The sequence below is a fragment of the Petromyzon marinus genome, unplaced genomic scaffold (genome assembly GCF_048934315.1).
Source record: "Petromyzon marinus isolate PM22_M1 ecotype Great Lakes invasive population unplaced genomic scaffold, UKy_Petmar_22M1.pri1.0 PM_G_Scaffold_114, whole genome shotgun sequence".
NCBI classification, from domain to species: Eukaryota; Metazoa; Chordata; class Hyperoartia; order Petromyzontiformes; family Petromyzontidae; genus Petromyzon; species Petromyzon marinus.
In genome coordinates, this window is record NW_027422667.1 from 471,373 (window position 1) to 489,953 (window position 18,581).

General features: G+C 47.0%; 2 protein-coding genes across 2 annotated transcripts in view; one reads left to right on the forward strand and one right to left on the reverse strand.

The window, feature by feature from the left end:
- Positions 1-1,781: 1,781 nt before the first annotated feature.
- LOC142909283 (dead end protein homolog 1-like) lies at positions 1,782-11,967 on the reverse strand. Its single transcript, XM_076059714.1, has 2 exons — positions 11,840-11,967; positions 1,782-3,179 (listed from the first exon to the last, which is right to left on the reverse strand). Exons 1-2 carry the CDS (start codon positions 11,888-11,890, stop codon positions 1,782-1,784), a joined length of 1,449 nt encoding a protein of 482 aa, XP_075915829.1. The 5' UTR covers positions 11,891-11,967.
- Positions 11,968-13,990: 2,023 nt separating this feature from the next.
- LOC142909271 (mutS protein homolog 4-like) overlaps positions 13,991-18,581 on the forward strand; it is a 29,496-nt gene continuing 24,905 nt past the window's right edge. The window contains exons 1-2 of the mRNA XM_076059698.1: positions 13,991-16,877; positions 17,084-17,247. Coding sequence (XP_075915813.1) covers positions 16,873-16,877; positions 17,084-17,247 — 169 coding nt within the window. The 5' untranslated portion in view covers positions 13,991-16,872. The remainder of the gene's footprint in view (positions 16,878-17,083; positions 17,248-18,581) is intronic.

The window sequence follows — 18,581 nt, forward strand, 5'->3', positions numbered from 1 at the left end:
ACCGTGGCACCACAACGGATCGGGAATTGCGTTGAAATCCGGCTCACGCAAAAGCACAAAAGGGGCGACCCAACGGGACCTGAAATCAAATCGATTCGCCGAGTCGACAAATGTGCACATTGCCCCGGGGATGGCAACTGACAGTCGAGTATGGAAAATCGTGATGTGAACAGATTCTGTTTATGTGCGACACAACTTCACGCCACATGGTCGCACGGGGAAAGACGGTGGCATAAGTAAATACAAAAACGAACCAGTAAACCATTGGTGATTGAATTTAGATTTAAAGCTTTCGTGACTGCAGGGATTCATATTCTTGGTTCTTTCGGTAAAGTCACATATAAGGAAAACAATAAAATAATAAAAATATAAAACAATAAAATTCTCACGACGTTTCGACTGCAACACAAGCAATCATCATCAGGTGTGAAAACCACAGCAAGAAAATTTGAAAAAAAATTGGTAATGGATCAAAGCTATGAAGGTGATGATCCAGGAAAATTATATTATGATGCTGTGGGAAAAGGTAATAAGTTACTCTAAAGTGCCTGGCCATGGAAACGTTGGTAATGATTAGGAAAAAGTCTTAAATATGTTGACGTGTAAATCAGCAAATCAAATTAAATCCACAGAGGAGGGAAAGAAGGATCCCAAGCATGCGACACTCAGAACCAAAAGTGGCAGAGACTCGGCCGAGAGAGTGGAGAGAGAGGAAGAGACTTTTCAGGACTTTATTTCCACTAAAAAATGTACAAAAAAACATTACAGGAAAAAAACACCTAAATTGAAAATCAATAAAACATCAAACTCTTAACAGCGGTATGTGCATGAAATACAAATGGCACCGGGATAGAAGCTGTGGAAACGAGGCGGTGCACGGACATCTCCGTGTGCAGCAAAGTTGTTCAAGGGTTTTTCAATTTTATAAAGAATCAAATGTTTTGACATCAGAATGCGATGTGAACAATATATATTTTTCTCCCGTACAAAACGAAATGTCAAACACCTGAATTCGTTTTTTCTTCAAGGATTCTGTTGTCGTAGTTATGTATGCAGTCTGCAAGTTTTTTTAATGTGGGCACGTGCAAATATTGTCTGGGTACATTAAAATATATCTTTGAAAATGTGTCCTAGACACTATATTTGAAAGTTAATAAAAGTAGAATTGAAACATTAGCACAATGTAGATTTGTATATTGTAGGGTAGAAATATATTTATCATAGCGATGATCTAACATTGGTTTAATACAATTTATATTTTTACTTAGAATACTTTAGCCATGCAATAGACTAAATATAATGCTTGTGTTTTAAAAGAACAAAAATATATTTACCAGGATTAAAGTTGCGCGAAAGATTTTATAAAATCTGAGGCTTGGAGAATTGCATGCTGGGAATTAAATTGAGACAGAAAGGGGTTAATGCATGCCTTGCAGAGCAGGCGCACGTTACAGAGATTATTGACAAAACAGAATGCGATGTGAACAAAATATATTTTTCTCCGCTACATTTTCAAAACGAAATGGCGTCGACATGTCAAACACCTGAATTAGTTTTTTCTTCAAGGATTCTGTTGTCGGTTTTCATTAAAGTGTAATGACAGGGTGACACCTGCTGACATCACAGGGTGACACCTGCTGACATCACAGGGTGACACCTGCTGACATCACAGGGTGACACCTGCTGACATCACAGGGTGACACCTGCTGACATCACAGGGTGACACCTGCTGACATCACAGGGTGACACCTGCTGACATGACAGGGTGACACCTGCTGACATCACAAGGTGACACCTGCTGACATCACAGGGTGACACCTGCTGGCCTGGCAAGGGCTTAACAGGTACGGCCACAGAGGTAACAACCAATCAGGGAAGGAGGCGCATCTGGGGCAAAGGCAACAGGTGGGGCTAGCCGAGTTACTCCGGTAACCTGCTCGAAAGGTTCCACGAGAGGGCGTGGCCGGAGGCGGGGGATTCGCATTGTTGAAGATGTTGTAGGCAAGCTGACACGCCACTTCCCGTGCTCCCTCCTCGCTGGAGCTCAGAAATTCGGGGAAGATGCCGGCGCCTCCTCCCACCCCAGGAATCGACATCTTATAGAGGAGGCCCACGGGTATCCCGGGCTCCGAGTAAGCGTGCAGCTCGAAGATTGGGTAGCTGACGCCGGCGGTCTGGCACAGCATCCGCAGCCGCACCTCCCACGACAGCATGGCCGCCTCCGGCAGTGCCTCGAGAGCAATGGGCATGGGCCGCAGGTGGAGAGGTACCCACCACAGCTGCATGCGTGCCCCCCAGCCCCCAAATTGGCTTTGTGCGGCTTTGCCGGTGCCCGTGCACTCCGGCTGCAGCAGGTCTGGCACGGCCGCCTCCATCTCCACCGCCGCGGCCGCAGCCACCCGCTCCGAGATGGCCCAGTCCACCTTGATGGTCCGGCCCCATAGCTGCAAGGTGATTCGAAGGAGCTTCTTCCTGGCCATGGCGGCCGCGCGATGGCTCCCGTACTCGATGAACGCGTAGCCTCGGTTGAGAGTTTTGTCCCAGCGACAGACGCTCATCTTGACGTCCACCACGCCCTCCGTGGCACCGCTCATCGCCATCATCACCTCCGCTCGCTTCTTGTCCTCTGGCAGCCCCCCAATGAAGAGGCGGCGATTGTCCACGCTAAAGTGGACTCCAATGCGGTGTCCGGGACGGATCTCTAATTTGTTGAGTTTCTTGACGGCATCCGTGGCTTCGACGAGCGTCGCGTAGGTAGCGAACGCATAGCCGCGGTTCTCTCCGCTAATCTCCATCATGAGGCGGAGCTGGTAGAGCTTCCCCACCGTCTCCAGCACGGGCACCAGCTCATCCTCGTAGAGGTCGCGCGGGATCCTCCCCAGAAACACCTCGTAGCCACGGGCGGGAGGGGGCCCCTGCCAGTCGGGCGGTGGTCCGATCTTCCTCTGTCCGTTCTCCTGGACGATGTTGTACCCCGTGCGCAACATGCGGTCCAGCAGGACCTTCATACAGGCCATGCCGAGCGCCGATGGTTTGGCTACTACGGTGGTGCCGGGGCGGCGCCTTGGGGCCCGGTGGAGCCCTTGACACTCCGCGCAGTCGCCTCGTGCCGACAAAGCCACGGGGGGAATCAGCTCCTGAAGAGCCAAATCCCCGGCAGGAACTCGCTCGGCCCAAACCTACAGGCCAGCAGTGGAGAGAGGAAGAGAGAGAGAGTGGAGACGGATGGAGAAAGAGAGCCGCGTTTGTTCGGTCCATGGGCCTAAATGTGACGTTAGCGTAGCCTGTGCAGTATGCATACAGCGCTTTTGTCAATCCACTGCTGGATGAAGCCCTCCCGCACATTGCGCAGAGGAAACAAGAAACACAAACTCACACGGTTCCCGGCATGCGTTTGTTTGTCCTCGGAAATGTTCACCGAGCGATGATTTTGCGTTTCGAGCGGCGCTCACGAGGCGGCGTTTGACTTCGCGCGGTGAACTTCGCCCGTGATGACGTCACTGGGCACGACAGGAGAGGTCGGCGCTGACTTTTAGCGCCGGTTTTTTTCTCCCCATCCAATAGTCCATGAGACGCTTCAAAATGAGACCGTTTTGCCGGTATCAAAGTATGACAATATAAGAAGAGATTTGATCCTTTTTTGGCAATAAAACAGGTGTTTAGATGTTCAAACACCAAACAGAAACCTTCTTCAATGAATCTTAAGATCTGTTTTATTGCCAGAAAGGATACAACCTATTCTTATTTTTTCATAGCCCATGAGATGTCTCCTTTGTCGGTACCACGTGAGGTGGCCTACATTGAGCAGTTTCAATTTCTCTATGTGGCCAGTGATAAACAAATGCAATGAGTGAGACTATCAAGTAATTTACTTTCATTTTCCATCCAAATAAATGGGTACGACTGAAGTTTTGCTACCTTAGGTGGTACCGAGTTCTGCTCTGGACCATGAGTGGGCCGTTTAATCAATTTTGGCCAGTTTTCAACATTGTTAGGTCCCTAATAGCAACGTGAGCTGTTGTACTACAATTGTGTTCATATTGGATCATCTTTACAACAGAGCAGACATGCAGACAGAGCTAATGCTTAATGCTTTCAAACCCTCATTGTTGAAATGTGAGTTTACTTGCAAATGGAATCACAGTCCCAAATCATGACCGCAGAATGGTTGGAGCGAGTTGTTGGGGAGGGTGGTGGGTCGGGGGTTGAATTGCCATCATCAAAGCAGCACACGCCCCACCTTATGAACCACACAGAGTAATCACGTGAGACAGACGTTGTATAGAAATGAGTATTGTTGTTGTAGCGTTCACCAAAACGATCCAGGATATCTTCTTTGGTTCTTTCGGTAAAGTCACGTAGAATGAGAATAAAATAATAAATTGATAAAATAAAATAACACAAAAAATCCTCACGACGTTTCGGCCACAACACAAGCGGCCTTCATCAGGTGAAGGGACGAGACTGTCTGGAGGACAGCGCTGGAGCGAACAAAGCCAAGCTCAGATCGCGACCTTTAAGCTGTGTGAGAAGAAACAAAGCGCCTTGACAAAGGAATTAGCTTGGAATTTAGCATTGAAACGGCTGAGTGATTAGCTTGTGACTGGTCACAGAAATGGCTATGTTAAAGTCAGCATACACATTCACAGAGGCATCTATTACAAATCAAACAGGAGAATTTAGCATTGAAATAACTAGGAGAATTTAGCATTGAAATAGCTGAGTGATTAGCTTGTGACTGGTCACAGAAATGGCTATCTTGAAGTCAAAGCCTACACATCTGAGCTATTCATAGTAACTGGGTATACACTACACTATATAATGAATACTATATAGTGAACCAATAAAAAACTAAAATATAAATTACCTCAATGTTATCAATAAACTCTATATATTCTCCAATCAGCTAAGCTACCAACAATAAGTCGTTATATATCACAATTCTATATGGCGAAAAAATGGGTGGATTCTTACCCTCAACTTTAGCACGTACACCAGGCTCTCAGCCTCTCAGGGCTAATGGTTACTCCGACTACACAATCCGCAAAGCCATCACTCCAGTCATGAAGGATCCTCTTGTGGATCCACTCAAAACCATCACCTTATCCTACATTGCAGGGGTCACTAAAAAGATCTCCAAAATCCTGAATAAATACAAGATCCAGGTCCGATGCAACACAGTACATAAAATACGTGATCTGATTCCATCTGTAAAAGATGCTGTTCCAGACATACAGTACCTGGGCGTTTACAAACTAAAGTGCCTCTGTGGTAGTAGCTACATTGGAGAAACCAAACGACATATCTCGGACCGCATCCGCGAACATAAAGCAGACTTGAAACATGGTAGAACGAACTCCTCTGCCGTGGCAGATCACTGTTATAATTCAGTGGGCTCACATGACATTGACTTCTCCAAGACGGAGGTTCTTTGCAAACCAACCGACTACCATGAGAGATTTGTTCATGAGGCCATTCACATATACAAGCACAGAGACAATTTCAACCGAGAAGATAGATTCTGGCTTAGTAACCATTGGAAAGATGTTTCAAACCATTTCCGTTCTTAATTTTGGTACCGCCAAAGGTGGTCTAATGATGTAGATGACTTCCCCACGCTCAGATTTTAATCTGGCTGAAAGAAAAAAATCATCCAATCCAAATCGATGTTATATCTGCCGAGTTTCCAAATCCAGAGGAAGACCCAAAATCTGTTTGCAGTAGTGACCGCAAATATGATTCATGGACCATGCGGAAACCTTAATGTCAATGCAGCAGCATGTATGAAGGACATAGAGAGCAGCAAGAAATATCCGAGACAATTTATTAAAGACACACAAACTGGAGATGATGGATATCTTCGCTATAGAAGGTGAGCTCCAGCAGACGGTGGATACACAGCAAGACTGAAGATTAGAGGCAACACGGAAATCGAAATGGACAACAGGTGGGTTGTTCCGTATTCTCCGCTTCTTTCTAAAATGTTTCAGGCGTAGATGTGTTGACCACGCTCCACCTCCTCCAGTCAGTGTGTGTATCATGGTGTGTCAGTGTGTGTGTCAGTGTGTGTCCGGCAAAACAACCCCCTACCTCCTCGCGGTGCCGGACGGGCAACTCTGTCGTGGACAGTGCTGTGGGGGGAGATCCAATTTTGATTGGCTCCTCCCCTCATGGCATATGTGTCCACCACAGGGGCTAAACGGGGGCTCTGGACGGGTGCGAGGGGCTGGTAACCCCTCCACCTTCAATTAATTACCACGAAACCACGAATTAAACTGAAATATGTAACTAATAAGCTTGTGCCGGAGGCCCCGGGGGGCCAGGCGTCTATGACGTCTCCTGGCCAAACCCCAATTGGCGGAGCCAGGAGATTGAATACCTACCCTCGGGGCTACTCCAGAAACAACGAAAAGCCACTACGGGTGGCCACGTGGAATGTTCGAACGCTCACTGCAGAGGAGAGGCTGCCACTCCTCTGTCGGGAGCTGGACCGGTACCGCCTGGATCTATGCGGCATTCAGGAGGTCCGGTGGACCGGCTCTGGCTCCTGCCACCATGAGGGGTGGACAGTCCTCTACTCGGGGCAGCAGACTGCCAAACAACAGGGTGTGGGTCTTCTTTTGAACAAAAGAATGAAGGGGGCGTGGGAGCGTGGCGGTGAGGTGTGGGAAGCTGTAAGCCCCAGGCTACTTTGGGCTCGCCTTCCCATCAACCGGAGGCGAGGAATGGTGGTCGTGGTTACTTATGCCCCCACCGAAGATGAACATCCGTGGAGGGATGCAGGCAAAGCCGATGAGTCAGATGCCTTCTATGACCTCCTGTCACAGGTGCTGGCTAAAGTGGCCCCTCGGGATAGAGTCATCATGTTGGGTGACTTCAATGCCCGAGTTGGTCATGATACTGGCACCTGGTCTGGAGTGATTGGAGGGCATGGGCCAGATCAGCCCAATAACAACGGTAGGAGGCTGCAAGATTTTTGTGCAGCCCATGGGCTTGTAATTACCAACACGCTGTTCCGGCATCGGCGCATCCACACAACATCATGGATGCATGCCGGGTCCAAGCAAGAACATCTGCTGGACTACATAGTGACGGACCAGCGAATGCGAGCCCATGTCCTTGACACCAGGACCTACCGTGGAGCTGATCTGCCCTCTGACCATCGACTAGTCATCTGTAAGATGCGCCTGCCATTCTTCCACTCCGGTGGTGGGTGTACACCCAGGACCCCATTCCAACATAAAGTGGCCTGGTCTCAGTTATCTGATGAAAGTTGCAAGCGAGAATTTCATCATCGCTTGCGGCTGGGATTGGCATCGTCCCCGACTCCTCCTGATGTCGAGGGTAAATGGGCGAGGTTTAGGACTGTGACTCATGCAGCTGCAATGGCTGCTTTGGGTACGCGGTCCAGACCTCCCCAGAGACCCTGGCTGACAGAGGAGGTGTTCAGGATGGTTGAGAAAAAGCGACAGGCCCACTGTCATCGGCTACAGAATCCCACGTCAGAGAATGAGGAGGCTTACCGCAGCCTTCGCTCGGAGGTTCGGAGAGCCGTGAGGCGCTGCAAGGATGGGTGGTGGTCGCGGGTTGCTGAGGAGATGGAGTCTGCCTCAGTGGCCCGTGATCACAAATCTCTATTTAACTCCATCAAAAAAGTAACCTGCAGCGCCACACCTATTACCATCATTAGGGGAAAAAATGGTGATCCAATCTCCGACCCCCAGGAACAGGTTCGCAGATTTGCTGAGCATTTCTGTGAGGTCCTGGGGGAGGGAAAATCCCTCAGCCAGGAAAACATCGTGGCACAAAGTGAGGATGACCCTGCTGAGGCTGCGGTGCCTCAAATATTGGAAGAAGTCACCCCTGTGAGTGGCTGGCTGAGGTGCCATCCGTTGAGGACAGCAAGTTGGCACAGTAGGGGGCACAGGTGGTGCATCAGCCAGTCGTCTCAGTCAGTCGACCTGTCGCATCTGGGTCTGCCCCGTGACCTCCTGCCAGCGGGCGTTCGACAATTCACGTGGCCTCAAGGTGCACATCGCCTGGCACAAGCGTCGTGGTGATGTCACCGCCACTTAGTGGCGAACTGCGGTTGTTGTTGTTGATAGTGGAGCTGCTGGTAGTATATTTGGAGTGTGCGTGTCTCTGCCTCGTGGTTGCATGGATTTGTTTCTGGTTCCTCCAGTTTCCCCCCCTCCAGATTTAGAATTAACGTCACGCATTTAAAATATTTAACTGCGATACATTTCCACACGATGAAGTCACTTTGTGTTGAGCTTTCATTCGTGATGGCCAGGTCGCTTGTGAAAAAAAGCTACATAGCTCAGTGGGCCTTACCTTGTACAATAAAATAGAAAAACTAGTTTATAGTTTAAGAGAGATTAGTTGGATCTGTCACGTGGGTTATTTTAAAAAAATGTTATTCGTTTCATCAGGTCATGTGCACAGATTACAAAAACATTTGGAGGGAAAAAAAAACATGCTGGCCGTTATGTGACTTCACCGAAAAAGCCAAAGAGTACGTTATGGTCAAGTTTTATCAAAACATTTTTTTTAGGATATTTGCTCTTAATGTGCTTACTTTCCCCCAGCACATTCACTGCATTGTCTTGGTGAATGCGAGGCATCGCGTGGTCATAACCCACCGGGTTATTTTCCCCTTAAGTGTCAAGAGATTGACATTCTCAATGGAAATCATTTCAGGTATTCACTGAAAGTGTCAGAGCTGAATGTTCAGGATAAAACTGAACATTCGTGCTAAAGATTGGTGCCATATTGTACGATTATAATTGTGCAAAATGCAACCAAAACACAATTAGCACGGTTAGCTACGTACCGCTACAGTCTACATTATAGACTGCCAGTACACTCACTCAGCTTAATAACCATTGCTACAGTCAACATTATAGACTGTCAGTACACTCACCATACTTAATAACCATTACTACAGTCTACATTATAGACTGTCAGTACACTCATTCAGCTTAATAACCATTACTACAGTCTACATTATAGACTGTCAGTACACTCACCATACTTAATAACCAGGCTACAGTCTACATTATAGACTGTCAGTACAAACACCATACTTAATAACCAGGCTACAGTCTACATTATAGACTGTCAGTACACTCACCCAGCTTAATAACCATTACTACAGTCTACATTATAGACTGTAGTACACTCACCATACTTAATAACCAGGCTACAGTCTACATTATAGACTGTCAGTACACTCACCCAGCTGAATAAGCAGGCTACAGTCTACATTATAGACTGTCAGTAAACTCACCATACTTAAAAACCGTTACTACAGTCTACACTATAGACTGTCAGTACACTCACCATACTTAATAACCATTACTACAGTCTACACTATAGACTGTCAGTAGACTCACCATACTTAATAACCAGGCTACAGTCTACATTATAGACTGTAGTACACTCACCATACTTAATAACCATTACTACAGTCTACATTATAGACTGTCAGTACACTCACTCAGGTTAATAACCATTACTACAGTCTATATTATAGACTGTCAGTACACTCACCATACTTAATAACCAGGCTACAGTCTACATTATAGACTGTCAGTACACTCACCATACTTAATAACCATTACTACAGTCTACATTATATACTGTCAGTACACTCACCCAGCTTAATAACCATTACTACAGTCTACATTATAGACTGTCAGTACACTCACCATACTTAATAACCAGGCTACAGTCTACATTATAGACTGTCAGTACACTCACCATACTTAATAACCATTACTACAGTCTACATTATAGACTGTAGTACACTCACCATACTTAATAATCATTACTACAGTCTACATTATAGACTGTCAGTACACTCACTCAGGTTAATAACCATTACTACAGTCTACATTATAGACTGTCAGTACACTCACCATACTTAATAACCAGGCTACAGTCTACATTATAGACTGTCAGTACACTCACCATACTTAATAACCATTACTACAGTCTACATTATATACTGTCAGTACACTCACCCAGCTTAATAACCATTACTACAGTCTACATTATAGACTGTAGTACACTCACCATACTTAATAACCAGGCTACAGTCTACATTATAGACTGTCAGTACACTCACCCAGCTGAATAAGCAGGCTACAGTCTACATTATAGACTGTCAGTAAACTCACCATACTTAAAAACCGTTACTACAGTCTACACTATAGACTGTCAGTACACTCACCATACTTAATAACCATTACTACAGTCTACACTATAGACTGTCAGTAGACTCACCATACTTAATAACCAGGCTACAGTCTACATTATAGACTGTAGTACACTCACCATACTTAATAACCATTACTACAGTCTACATTATAGACTGTCAGTACACTCACTCAGGTTAATAACCATTACTACAGTCTATATTATAGACTGTCAGTACACTCACCATACTTAATAACCAGGCTACAGTCTACATTATAGACTGTCAGTACACTCACCATACTTAATAACCATTACTACAGTCTACATTATATACTGTCAGTACACTCACCCAGCTTAATAACCATTACTACAGTCTACATTATAGACTGTCAGTACACTCACCATACTTAATAACCAGGCTACAGTCTACATTATAGACTGTCAGTACACTCACCATACTTAATAACCATTACTACAGTCTACATTATAGACTGTCAGTACACTCACCATACTTAATAACCATTACTACAGTCTACATTATATACTGTCAGTACACTCACCCAGCTTAATAACCATTACTACAGTCTACATTATAGACTGTCAGTACACTCACCATACTTAATAACCATTACTACATTCTACATTATAGACTGTAGTACACTCACCATACTTAATAATCATTACTACAGTCTACATTATAGACTGTCAGTACACTCACTCAGGTTAATAACCATTACTACAGTCTACATTATAGACTGTCAGTACACTCACCATACTTAATAACCATTACTACAGTCTACATTATAGACTGTAGTACACTCACCATACTTAATAACCATTACTACAGTCTACATTATAGACTGTAGTACACTCACCATACTTAATAACCATTACTACAGTCTACATTATAGACTGTCAGTACACTCACCATACTTAATAACCAGGCTACAGTCTACATTATAGACTGTCAGTACACTCACCATACTTAATAACCATTACTACAGTCTACATTATAGACTGTCAGTACACTCACCATACTTAATAACCATTACTACAGTCTACATTATAGACTGTCAGTACACTCACCATACTTAATAACCATTACTACAGTCTACATTATAGACTGTCAGTACACTCACCATACATAATAACCATTACTACAGTCTACATTATAGACTGTCAGTACACTCACCATACTTAATAACCAGGCTACAGTCTACATTATAGACTGTCAGTACACTCACCATACTTAATAACCAGGCTACAGTCTACATTATAGACTGTCAGTACACTCACCATACTTAATAACCAGGCTACAGTCTACATTATAGACTGTCTACATTATAGACTGTCAGTACACTCACCATACTTAATAACCATTACTACAGTCTACATTATAGACTGTAGTACACTCACCAAACTTAATAACCATTACTACAGTCTACATTATAGACTGTCAGTACACTCACCATACTTAATAACCAGGCTACATTATTATTCACAAATTAAATCGTTTGTATTTGGTCAATGTCCCATAGCCTCAACACTGCCCCATAGACCCAACACTGCCCATAAATTCAACAGTGCATATTTAAACTATCTGCGAATCACGGGCTGGACATTTGAGGCCACTTTTTACCTCACGTTTTCCCTCACGAGAGGCGATCTCGCACCCCTGGGGGGTCGTCATCGTCGTTAATTTCTGCTCCGAAATAAAAAAAAATTCAAATCCGCACCTCACGACTCTCAAAATGGCGCCTGGCCGAGGAGGAGTCTCAAAAATTTGGCGGGAAAAAAAATCCCGCGTCACGTGGCTAGGGAGGAACCAAATCTGATTGGCTCCAAGTCGCCGCTTGGACCAATCAGAGAGCTCCAAGCGCCTCGCCTCACAGCAGCTCCGTTCCTGCACTGATAGATCACTGCAGAAGGTCTCTCGTCTATAGTTGAATAGTGTAAGTGTGTGTGTGTATCTGTGTGTGTCTGTGTGTGTATCTGTGTGTATATGTGTGTATCTGTGTCTCTGTGTGTATATCTGTGTGTACGTATGTGTGTGTGATGTGTGTGTCTCTGTGTGTGTGTCTCTGTGTGTGTGTCTCTGTTTGATGTGTGTGTGTCTGTGTGTCTCTGTGTGTGTCTCTGTGTGTGTGTGTCTCTGTGTGTCTCCGTGTGTGTGTCTCTGTGTGAGTGTCTCCGTGTGTGTGTGTACGTGTGTGTCTCTGTGTGTGGTGTGTGTCTCTGTGTGCGTGTCTCTGTGTGTATCTCTGTGTGTGTGTCTCTGTGTGATGTGTGTGTCTCCGTGTGTGATGTGTGTGTCTCTGTGTGTGTGTCTCTGGGTGTGTCTCTGTGTGTGATGTGTGTGTCTCTGTGTGTGTCTGTGTGTGTGTATGTGGGGAGCGGTAGTGTAGTGGTTAGCGCTACGCCGCGCTACGATTCTCTGAACCGGTCCTGGGCCTCCCCTAGGTCGACTCAGCCTCAAATGAGTACCTGGTGTAGTGGTGTGTAGTAAACATCACCACTGGGGGAGATAAAGGCGGTCGGGCGTGGTGTTGGCCACCCACCCCCTCGTGTGCCGTGCCGGCCCTTATAGGTGCTGCTACTCGCTTACAGCACTCGCCCCTACAGATTGTTAAGGCTGTACGGGGGGTCTTTGTGTGTGATGTCTGTGTGTGTCTTGTGTGTGTGATGTCTGTGTGTGTGTGATGTCTGTGTGTGTGTGATGTCTGTGTGTGTCTTGTGTGTGTGTGTGTGATGTCTGTGTGTGTGTGATGTCTGTGTGTGTGTGATGTCTGTGTGTGTGTGATGTCTCTGTGTGTGTGATGTCTCTGTGTGTGTCGTGTGTGTGTGATGTCTGTGTGTGATGTCTGTGTGTGTGTCGTGTGTGTGTGATGTCTTTGTGTGTGTGTGATGTCTGTGTGTCTTGTGTGTGTGTTGTGTGTGTGATGTCTGTGTGTGTCTTGTGTGTGTGATGTGTGTGTGATGTCTGTGTGTGTCTTGTGTGTGTGTGTGATGGCTGTGTGTGTCTTGTGTGTGTTTGTGTGTGTGTGATGTGTGTGTGTGTCTTGTGTGCGTGTGTCTTGTGTGTGTGTGTGATGGCTGTGTGCATGTGATGTCTGTGTGTGTCTTGTGTGTGTCTGTTTGTGATGTCTGTGTGAGTCTTTTGTGTGTGTGTGATGTCTGTGTGTGTGTCTGTGTGTGTGTCTGTGTGTGATGTCTGTGTGTGTGATGTGTGTGTGATGTCTGTGTGTGTATTTTGTGTGTGTGTGATGGCTGTGTGTGTGATGTCTGTGTGTCTTGTGTGTGTCTGTGTGTGTGTGATGTCTGTGTGTGTCTTGTGTGATGTGTGTGTGTGTCTTGTGTGTGTGATGTCTGTGTGTGTCTTGTGTGTGTGTGTGATGTCTGTGTGTGTCTCTGTGTGTGATGTGTGTGTCTCTGTGTGTGTCTGTGTGTGTGTATGTGGGGAGCGGTAGTGTAGTGGTTAGCGCTACGCCGCGCTACGATTTTCTGAACCGGTCCTGGGCCTCCCCTAGGTCGACTCAGCCTCAAATGAGTACCTGGTGTAGTGGTGTGTAGTAAACATCACCACTGGGGGAGACAAAGGCGGTCGGGCGTGGTGTTGGCCACCCACCCCCTCGTGTGCCGTGCCGGCCCTTATAGGTGCTGCTACTCGCTTACAGCACTCGCCCCTACAGATTGTTAAGGCTGTACGGGGGGTCTTTGTGTGTGATGTCTGTGTGTGTCTTGTGTGTGTGATGTCTGTGTGTGTGTGATGTCTCTGTGTGTGTGTGATGTCTGTGTGTGTCTTGTGTGTGTGTGTGTGATGTCTGTGTGTGTGTGATGTCTGTGTGTGTGTGATGTCTGTGTGTGTGTGATGTCTCTGTGTGTGTGATGTCTCTGTGTGTGTCGTGTGTGTGTGATGTCTGTGTGTGATGTCTGTGTGTGTGTCGTGTGTGTGTGATGTCTTTGTGTGTGATGTCTGTGTGTGTCTTGTGTGTGTGTGTGATGTCTGTGTGTGTCTTGTGTGTGTGATGTCTGTGTGTGTCTTGTGTGTGTGTGTGTGATGTCTGTGTGTGTGTGATGTCTGTGTGTGTGTGATGTCTCTGTGTGTGTGATGTCTCTGTGTGTGTGATGTCTCTGTGTGTGTCGTGTGTGTGTGATGTCTGTGTGTGATGTCTGTGTGTGTGTCGTGTGTGTGTGATGTCTTTGTGTGTGTGTGATGTCTGTGTGTCTTGTGTGTGTGTTGTGTGTGTGATGTCTGTGTGTGTCTTGTGTGTGTGATGTGTGTGTGATGTCTGTGTGTGTCTTGTGTGTGTGTGTGATGGCTGTGTGTGTCTTGTGTGTGTTTGTGTGTGTGATGTGTGTGTGTGTCTTGTGTGCGTGTGTCTTGTGTGTGTGTGTGATGGCTGTGTGCATGTGATGTCTGTGTGTGTCTTGTGTGTGTCTGTGTGTGATGTCTGTGTGAGTCTTTTGTGTGTGTGTGATGTCTGTGTGTGTGTCTGTGTGTGTGTCTGTGTGTGATGTCTGTGTGTGTGATGTGTGTGTGATGTCTGTGTGTGTATTTTGTGTGTGTGTGTGATGGCTGTGTGTGTGATGTCTGTGTGTCTTGTGTGTGTCTGTGTGTGTGTGATGTCTGTGTGTGTCTTGTGTGTGTGTGTGTGATGTCTGTGTGTGTGTGATGTCTGTGTGTGTGTGATGTCTGTGTGTGTGTGATGTCTCTGTGTGTGTGATGTCTCTGTGTGTGTCGTGTGTGTGTGATGTCTGTGTGTGATGTCTGTGTGTGTGTCGTGTGTGTGTGATGTCTTTGTGTGTGATGTCTGTGTGTGTCTTGTGTGTGTGTGTGATGTCTGTGTGTGTCTTGTGTGTGTGATGTCTGTGTGTGTCTTGTGTGTGTGTGTGTGATGTCTGTGTGTGTGTGATGTCTGTGTGTGTGTGATGTCTCTGTGTGTGTGATGTCTCTGTGTGTGTGATGTCTCTGTGTGTGTCGTGTGTGTGTGATGTCTGTGTGTGATGTCTGTGTGTGTGTCGTGTGTGTGTGATGTCTTTGTGTGTGTGTGATGTCTGTGTGTCTTGTGTGTGTGTTGTGTGTGTGATGTCTGTGTGTGTCTTGTGTGTGTGATGTGTGTGTGATGTCTGTGTGTGTCTTGTGTGTGTGTGTGATGGCTGTGTGTGTCTTGTGTGTGTTTGTGTGTGTGTGATGTGTGTGTGTGTCTTGTGTGCGTGTGTCTTGTGTGTGTGTGTGATGGCTGTGTGCATGTGATGTCTGTGTGTGTCTTGTGTGTGTCTGTGTGTGATGTCTGTGTGAGTCTTTTGTGTGTGTGTGATGTCTGTGTGTGTGTCTGTGTGTGTGTCTGTGTGTGATGTCTGTGTGTGTGATGTGTGTGTGATGTCTGTGTGTGTATTTTGTGTGTGTGTGTGATGGCTGTGTGTGTGATGTCTGTGTGTCTTGTGTGTGTCTGTGTGTGTGTGATGTCTGTGTGTGTCTTGTGTGATGTGTGTGTGTGTCTTGTGTGTGTGATGTCTGTGTGTGTCTTGTGTGTGTGTGTGATGTCTGTGTGTGTCTCTGTGTGTGATGTGTGTGTCTCTGTGTGTGTCTGTGTGTGTGTATGTGGGGAGCGGTAGTGTAGTGGTTAGCGCTACGCCGCGCTACGATTTTCTGAACCGGTCCTGGGCCTCCCCTAGGTCGACTCAGCCTCAAATGAGTACCTGGTGTAGTGGTGTGTAGTAAACATCACCACTGGGGGAGACAAAGGCGGTCGGGCGTGGTGTTGGCCACCCACCCCCTCGTGTGCCGTGCCGGCCCTTATAGGTGCTGCTACTCGCTTACAGCACTCGCCCCTACAGATTGTTAAGGCTGTACGGGGGGTCTTTGTGTGTGATGTCTGTGTGTGTCTTGTGTGTGTGATGTCTGTGTGTGTGTGATGTCTCTGTGTGTGTGATGTCTCTGTGTGTGTCGTGTGTGTGTGATGTCTGTGTGTGATGTCTGTGTGTGTGTCGTGTGTGTGATGTCTTTGTGTGTGATGTCTGTGTGTGTCTTGTGTGTGTGTGTGATGTCTGTGTGTGTCTTGTGTGTGTGATGTGTGTGTGTGTCTTGTGTGTGTGTGTGATGTCTGTGTGTGTGTGATGTCTGTGTGTGTGTGATGTCTCTGTGTGTGTGATGTCTCTGTGTGTGTGATGTCTCTGTGTGTGTCGTGTGTGTGTGATGTCTGTGTGTGTCTTGTGTGTGTGTGTGATGGCTGTGTGTGTCTTGTGTGTGTCTGTGTGTGTGTGATGTGTGTGTGTGTGTCTTGTGTGTGTGTGTCTTGTGTGTGTGTGTGATGGCTGTGTGCGTGTGATGTCTGTGTGTGTCTTGTGTGTGTCTGTGTGTGATGTCTGTGTGAGTCTTTTGTGTGTGTGTGTGTGATGTCTGTGTGTGTGTCTGTGTGTGTGTCTGTGTGTGATGTCTGTGTGTGTGATGTGTGTGTGATGTCTGTGTGTGTATTGTGTGTGTGTGTGTGATGGCTGTGTGTGTGATGTCTGTGTGTGTCTTGTGTGTGTCTGTGTGTGTGTGATGTCTGTGTGTGTCTTGTGTGATGTGTGTGTGTGTCTTGTGTGTGTGTGTGATGTCTGTGTGTGTCTTGTGTGTGTGTGTGATGTCTGTGTGTGTGTCTGACAGGTGATCCGCTCTTTTGAAATCGGATGAGGTAATCTCGCAGATCCTCATCGTTTGAGCAGCGTTAAGCCCCTCGCACAGATTTGAATATTCCCCAAGCTTCCTAATCACTGCCAGGCTCAGGCGTTAACATCTCCTAGCCACCGTGATGATGATGATGGTGGTGGAACACACGACCTCTTGCTGTATACCAGGTGAGGTAGTCAACATCTCGCTCACCCCCAGGCTTGGTTGCAGGATGTCCACGAAGGGTCCCAAGTACTCGTTTGGCCTACTGCTGGATTCTCCTCCCCGGCGCACAAAGACCAGAGCCAAGCTACACAGCACCACCGCCTCCACCTCCTCCGCCTCCTCGTCTTTGCTCAGCTCCACGCCCGCGGCACGCCACTCCAGGATGCAAGGTCAGAGAGAGTGCAGGAGGGCAATCAGCGGCGGAGCCAGGGGGCGGGGGGGGGGTGACAGGGTTAGACAATTGTCACCCCCGAAAAAAAAATAAAAAATCGAAAAATCTGAAACATTGTGCGTGTAAGTGCACGACACTCGGTCCGGCGGACTTCGTGTAACTGCACCATCAGAGCGTGTCGCCAAACCGATGGCGTCTGGTTCAAGCCTGACTCTCTAATCATCTTCTTTGGTTCTTTCGGTAAAGTCACCACCACGTAGAATGAGAATAAAATAATAAAATAAAACAATAAACTTATCACGACGTTTCGGCCGCAACGCAGGTGGCCTTCTTCAGGCCACCTGTCGTCCCAACAGGTCTGTCCCTTTAAACCTGAAGAAGGCCACTTGTGTTGTGGCCGAAACGTCGTGAGACTTTTATTGTTTTATTATTTTATTCTCATTCTACGTGGTGACTTTACCGCAAGAACCAAAGAAGATGAATCCTTGCAGTCATGAAAGCTTTAAATCGAAATCTCTAATCATTCTTGAAGTTAACATTTGTTGAATGTCACCCCGGGCTGAAAATCCTGGCTCCGTCCCTGAGGGGGATGACGCCTCTCCGCGGATTATTTTGATGTTGACGGATTACCGTACTTTGGCTCCTCTTGCTCCTTATCCTTTGGTTCTTTTGGTGAGGTCACGTGGACTGCTCCTACGTCAGCTCCTACGTCGGCGGTCCACCTGCTGTGTTCGTTTCACACCTGGTGACGGTTGCTTGTGTCGCGATCCAAACGTCGTGATCCATTAAAATGTTTTCGTACCTACGTGAGTTTTTGCCGAAATAACTCAACAACATGAATTCCTGCGGTCACGGCAGGTTTAAGGAACAGATTGCATTTCGCTGCTCTCCGCTCCCTGCGGAGCATTAAGGCCCCGACAAGCCCACGGCTTTCCATTCCGGGCACCGTTCTGTGATGTTGCGTCGAGCGAATGTGTGGCCCTACGCAGCCTCTCCCCCCCCTCCCTTTAGAAAATCAGCTCGCTCCCTCCACTAGGGTCTTGTAAAGGGGAGCACAATTAATCCTGCCAAACAGGATTTCGCACAAGACCTCGCTGGGGTTGGTGGGCGGTGGGGGGGGGGAGACGAGAGGGAGGCGTCGTTCCTCGCCAGCTGTCGAAGTATGCAAGCTCTCTCGCTTCTGTTTTTGGTGAAGCCTCTCTCTTGAACGATGTCGGCCTTCTGGTGCCATCGCGCTCCCCCCGTGCCGCGTTGGAACAGGGCCGTGAGCGCGAGGAGCCCCGAAGAAAACGGACCGCTTTAATTAAGTCTCCGTCCGCCCCCCCCCCCCCC

Excerpts from the sequence above, each read along its gene's own strand:
- LOC142909283 (XM_076059714.1), bottom strand. The coding sequence starts at position 11,890 with ATGACGACCCCCCAGGGGTGCGAGATCGCCTCTCGTGAGGGAAAACGT. Across the intron at positions 3,180-11,839 it reads CTCGTGAGGGAAAACGTGAG|GTTTGGGCCGAGCGAGTTCC; the intron begins GTAAAAAGTGGC and ends GCTGGCCTGTAG.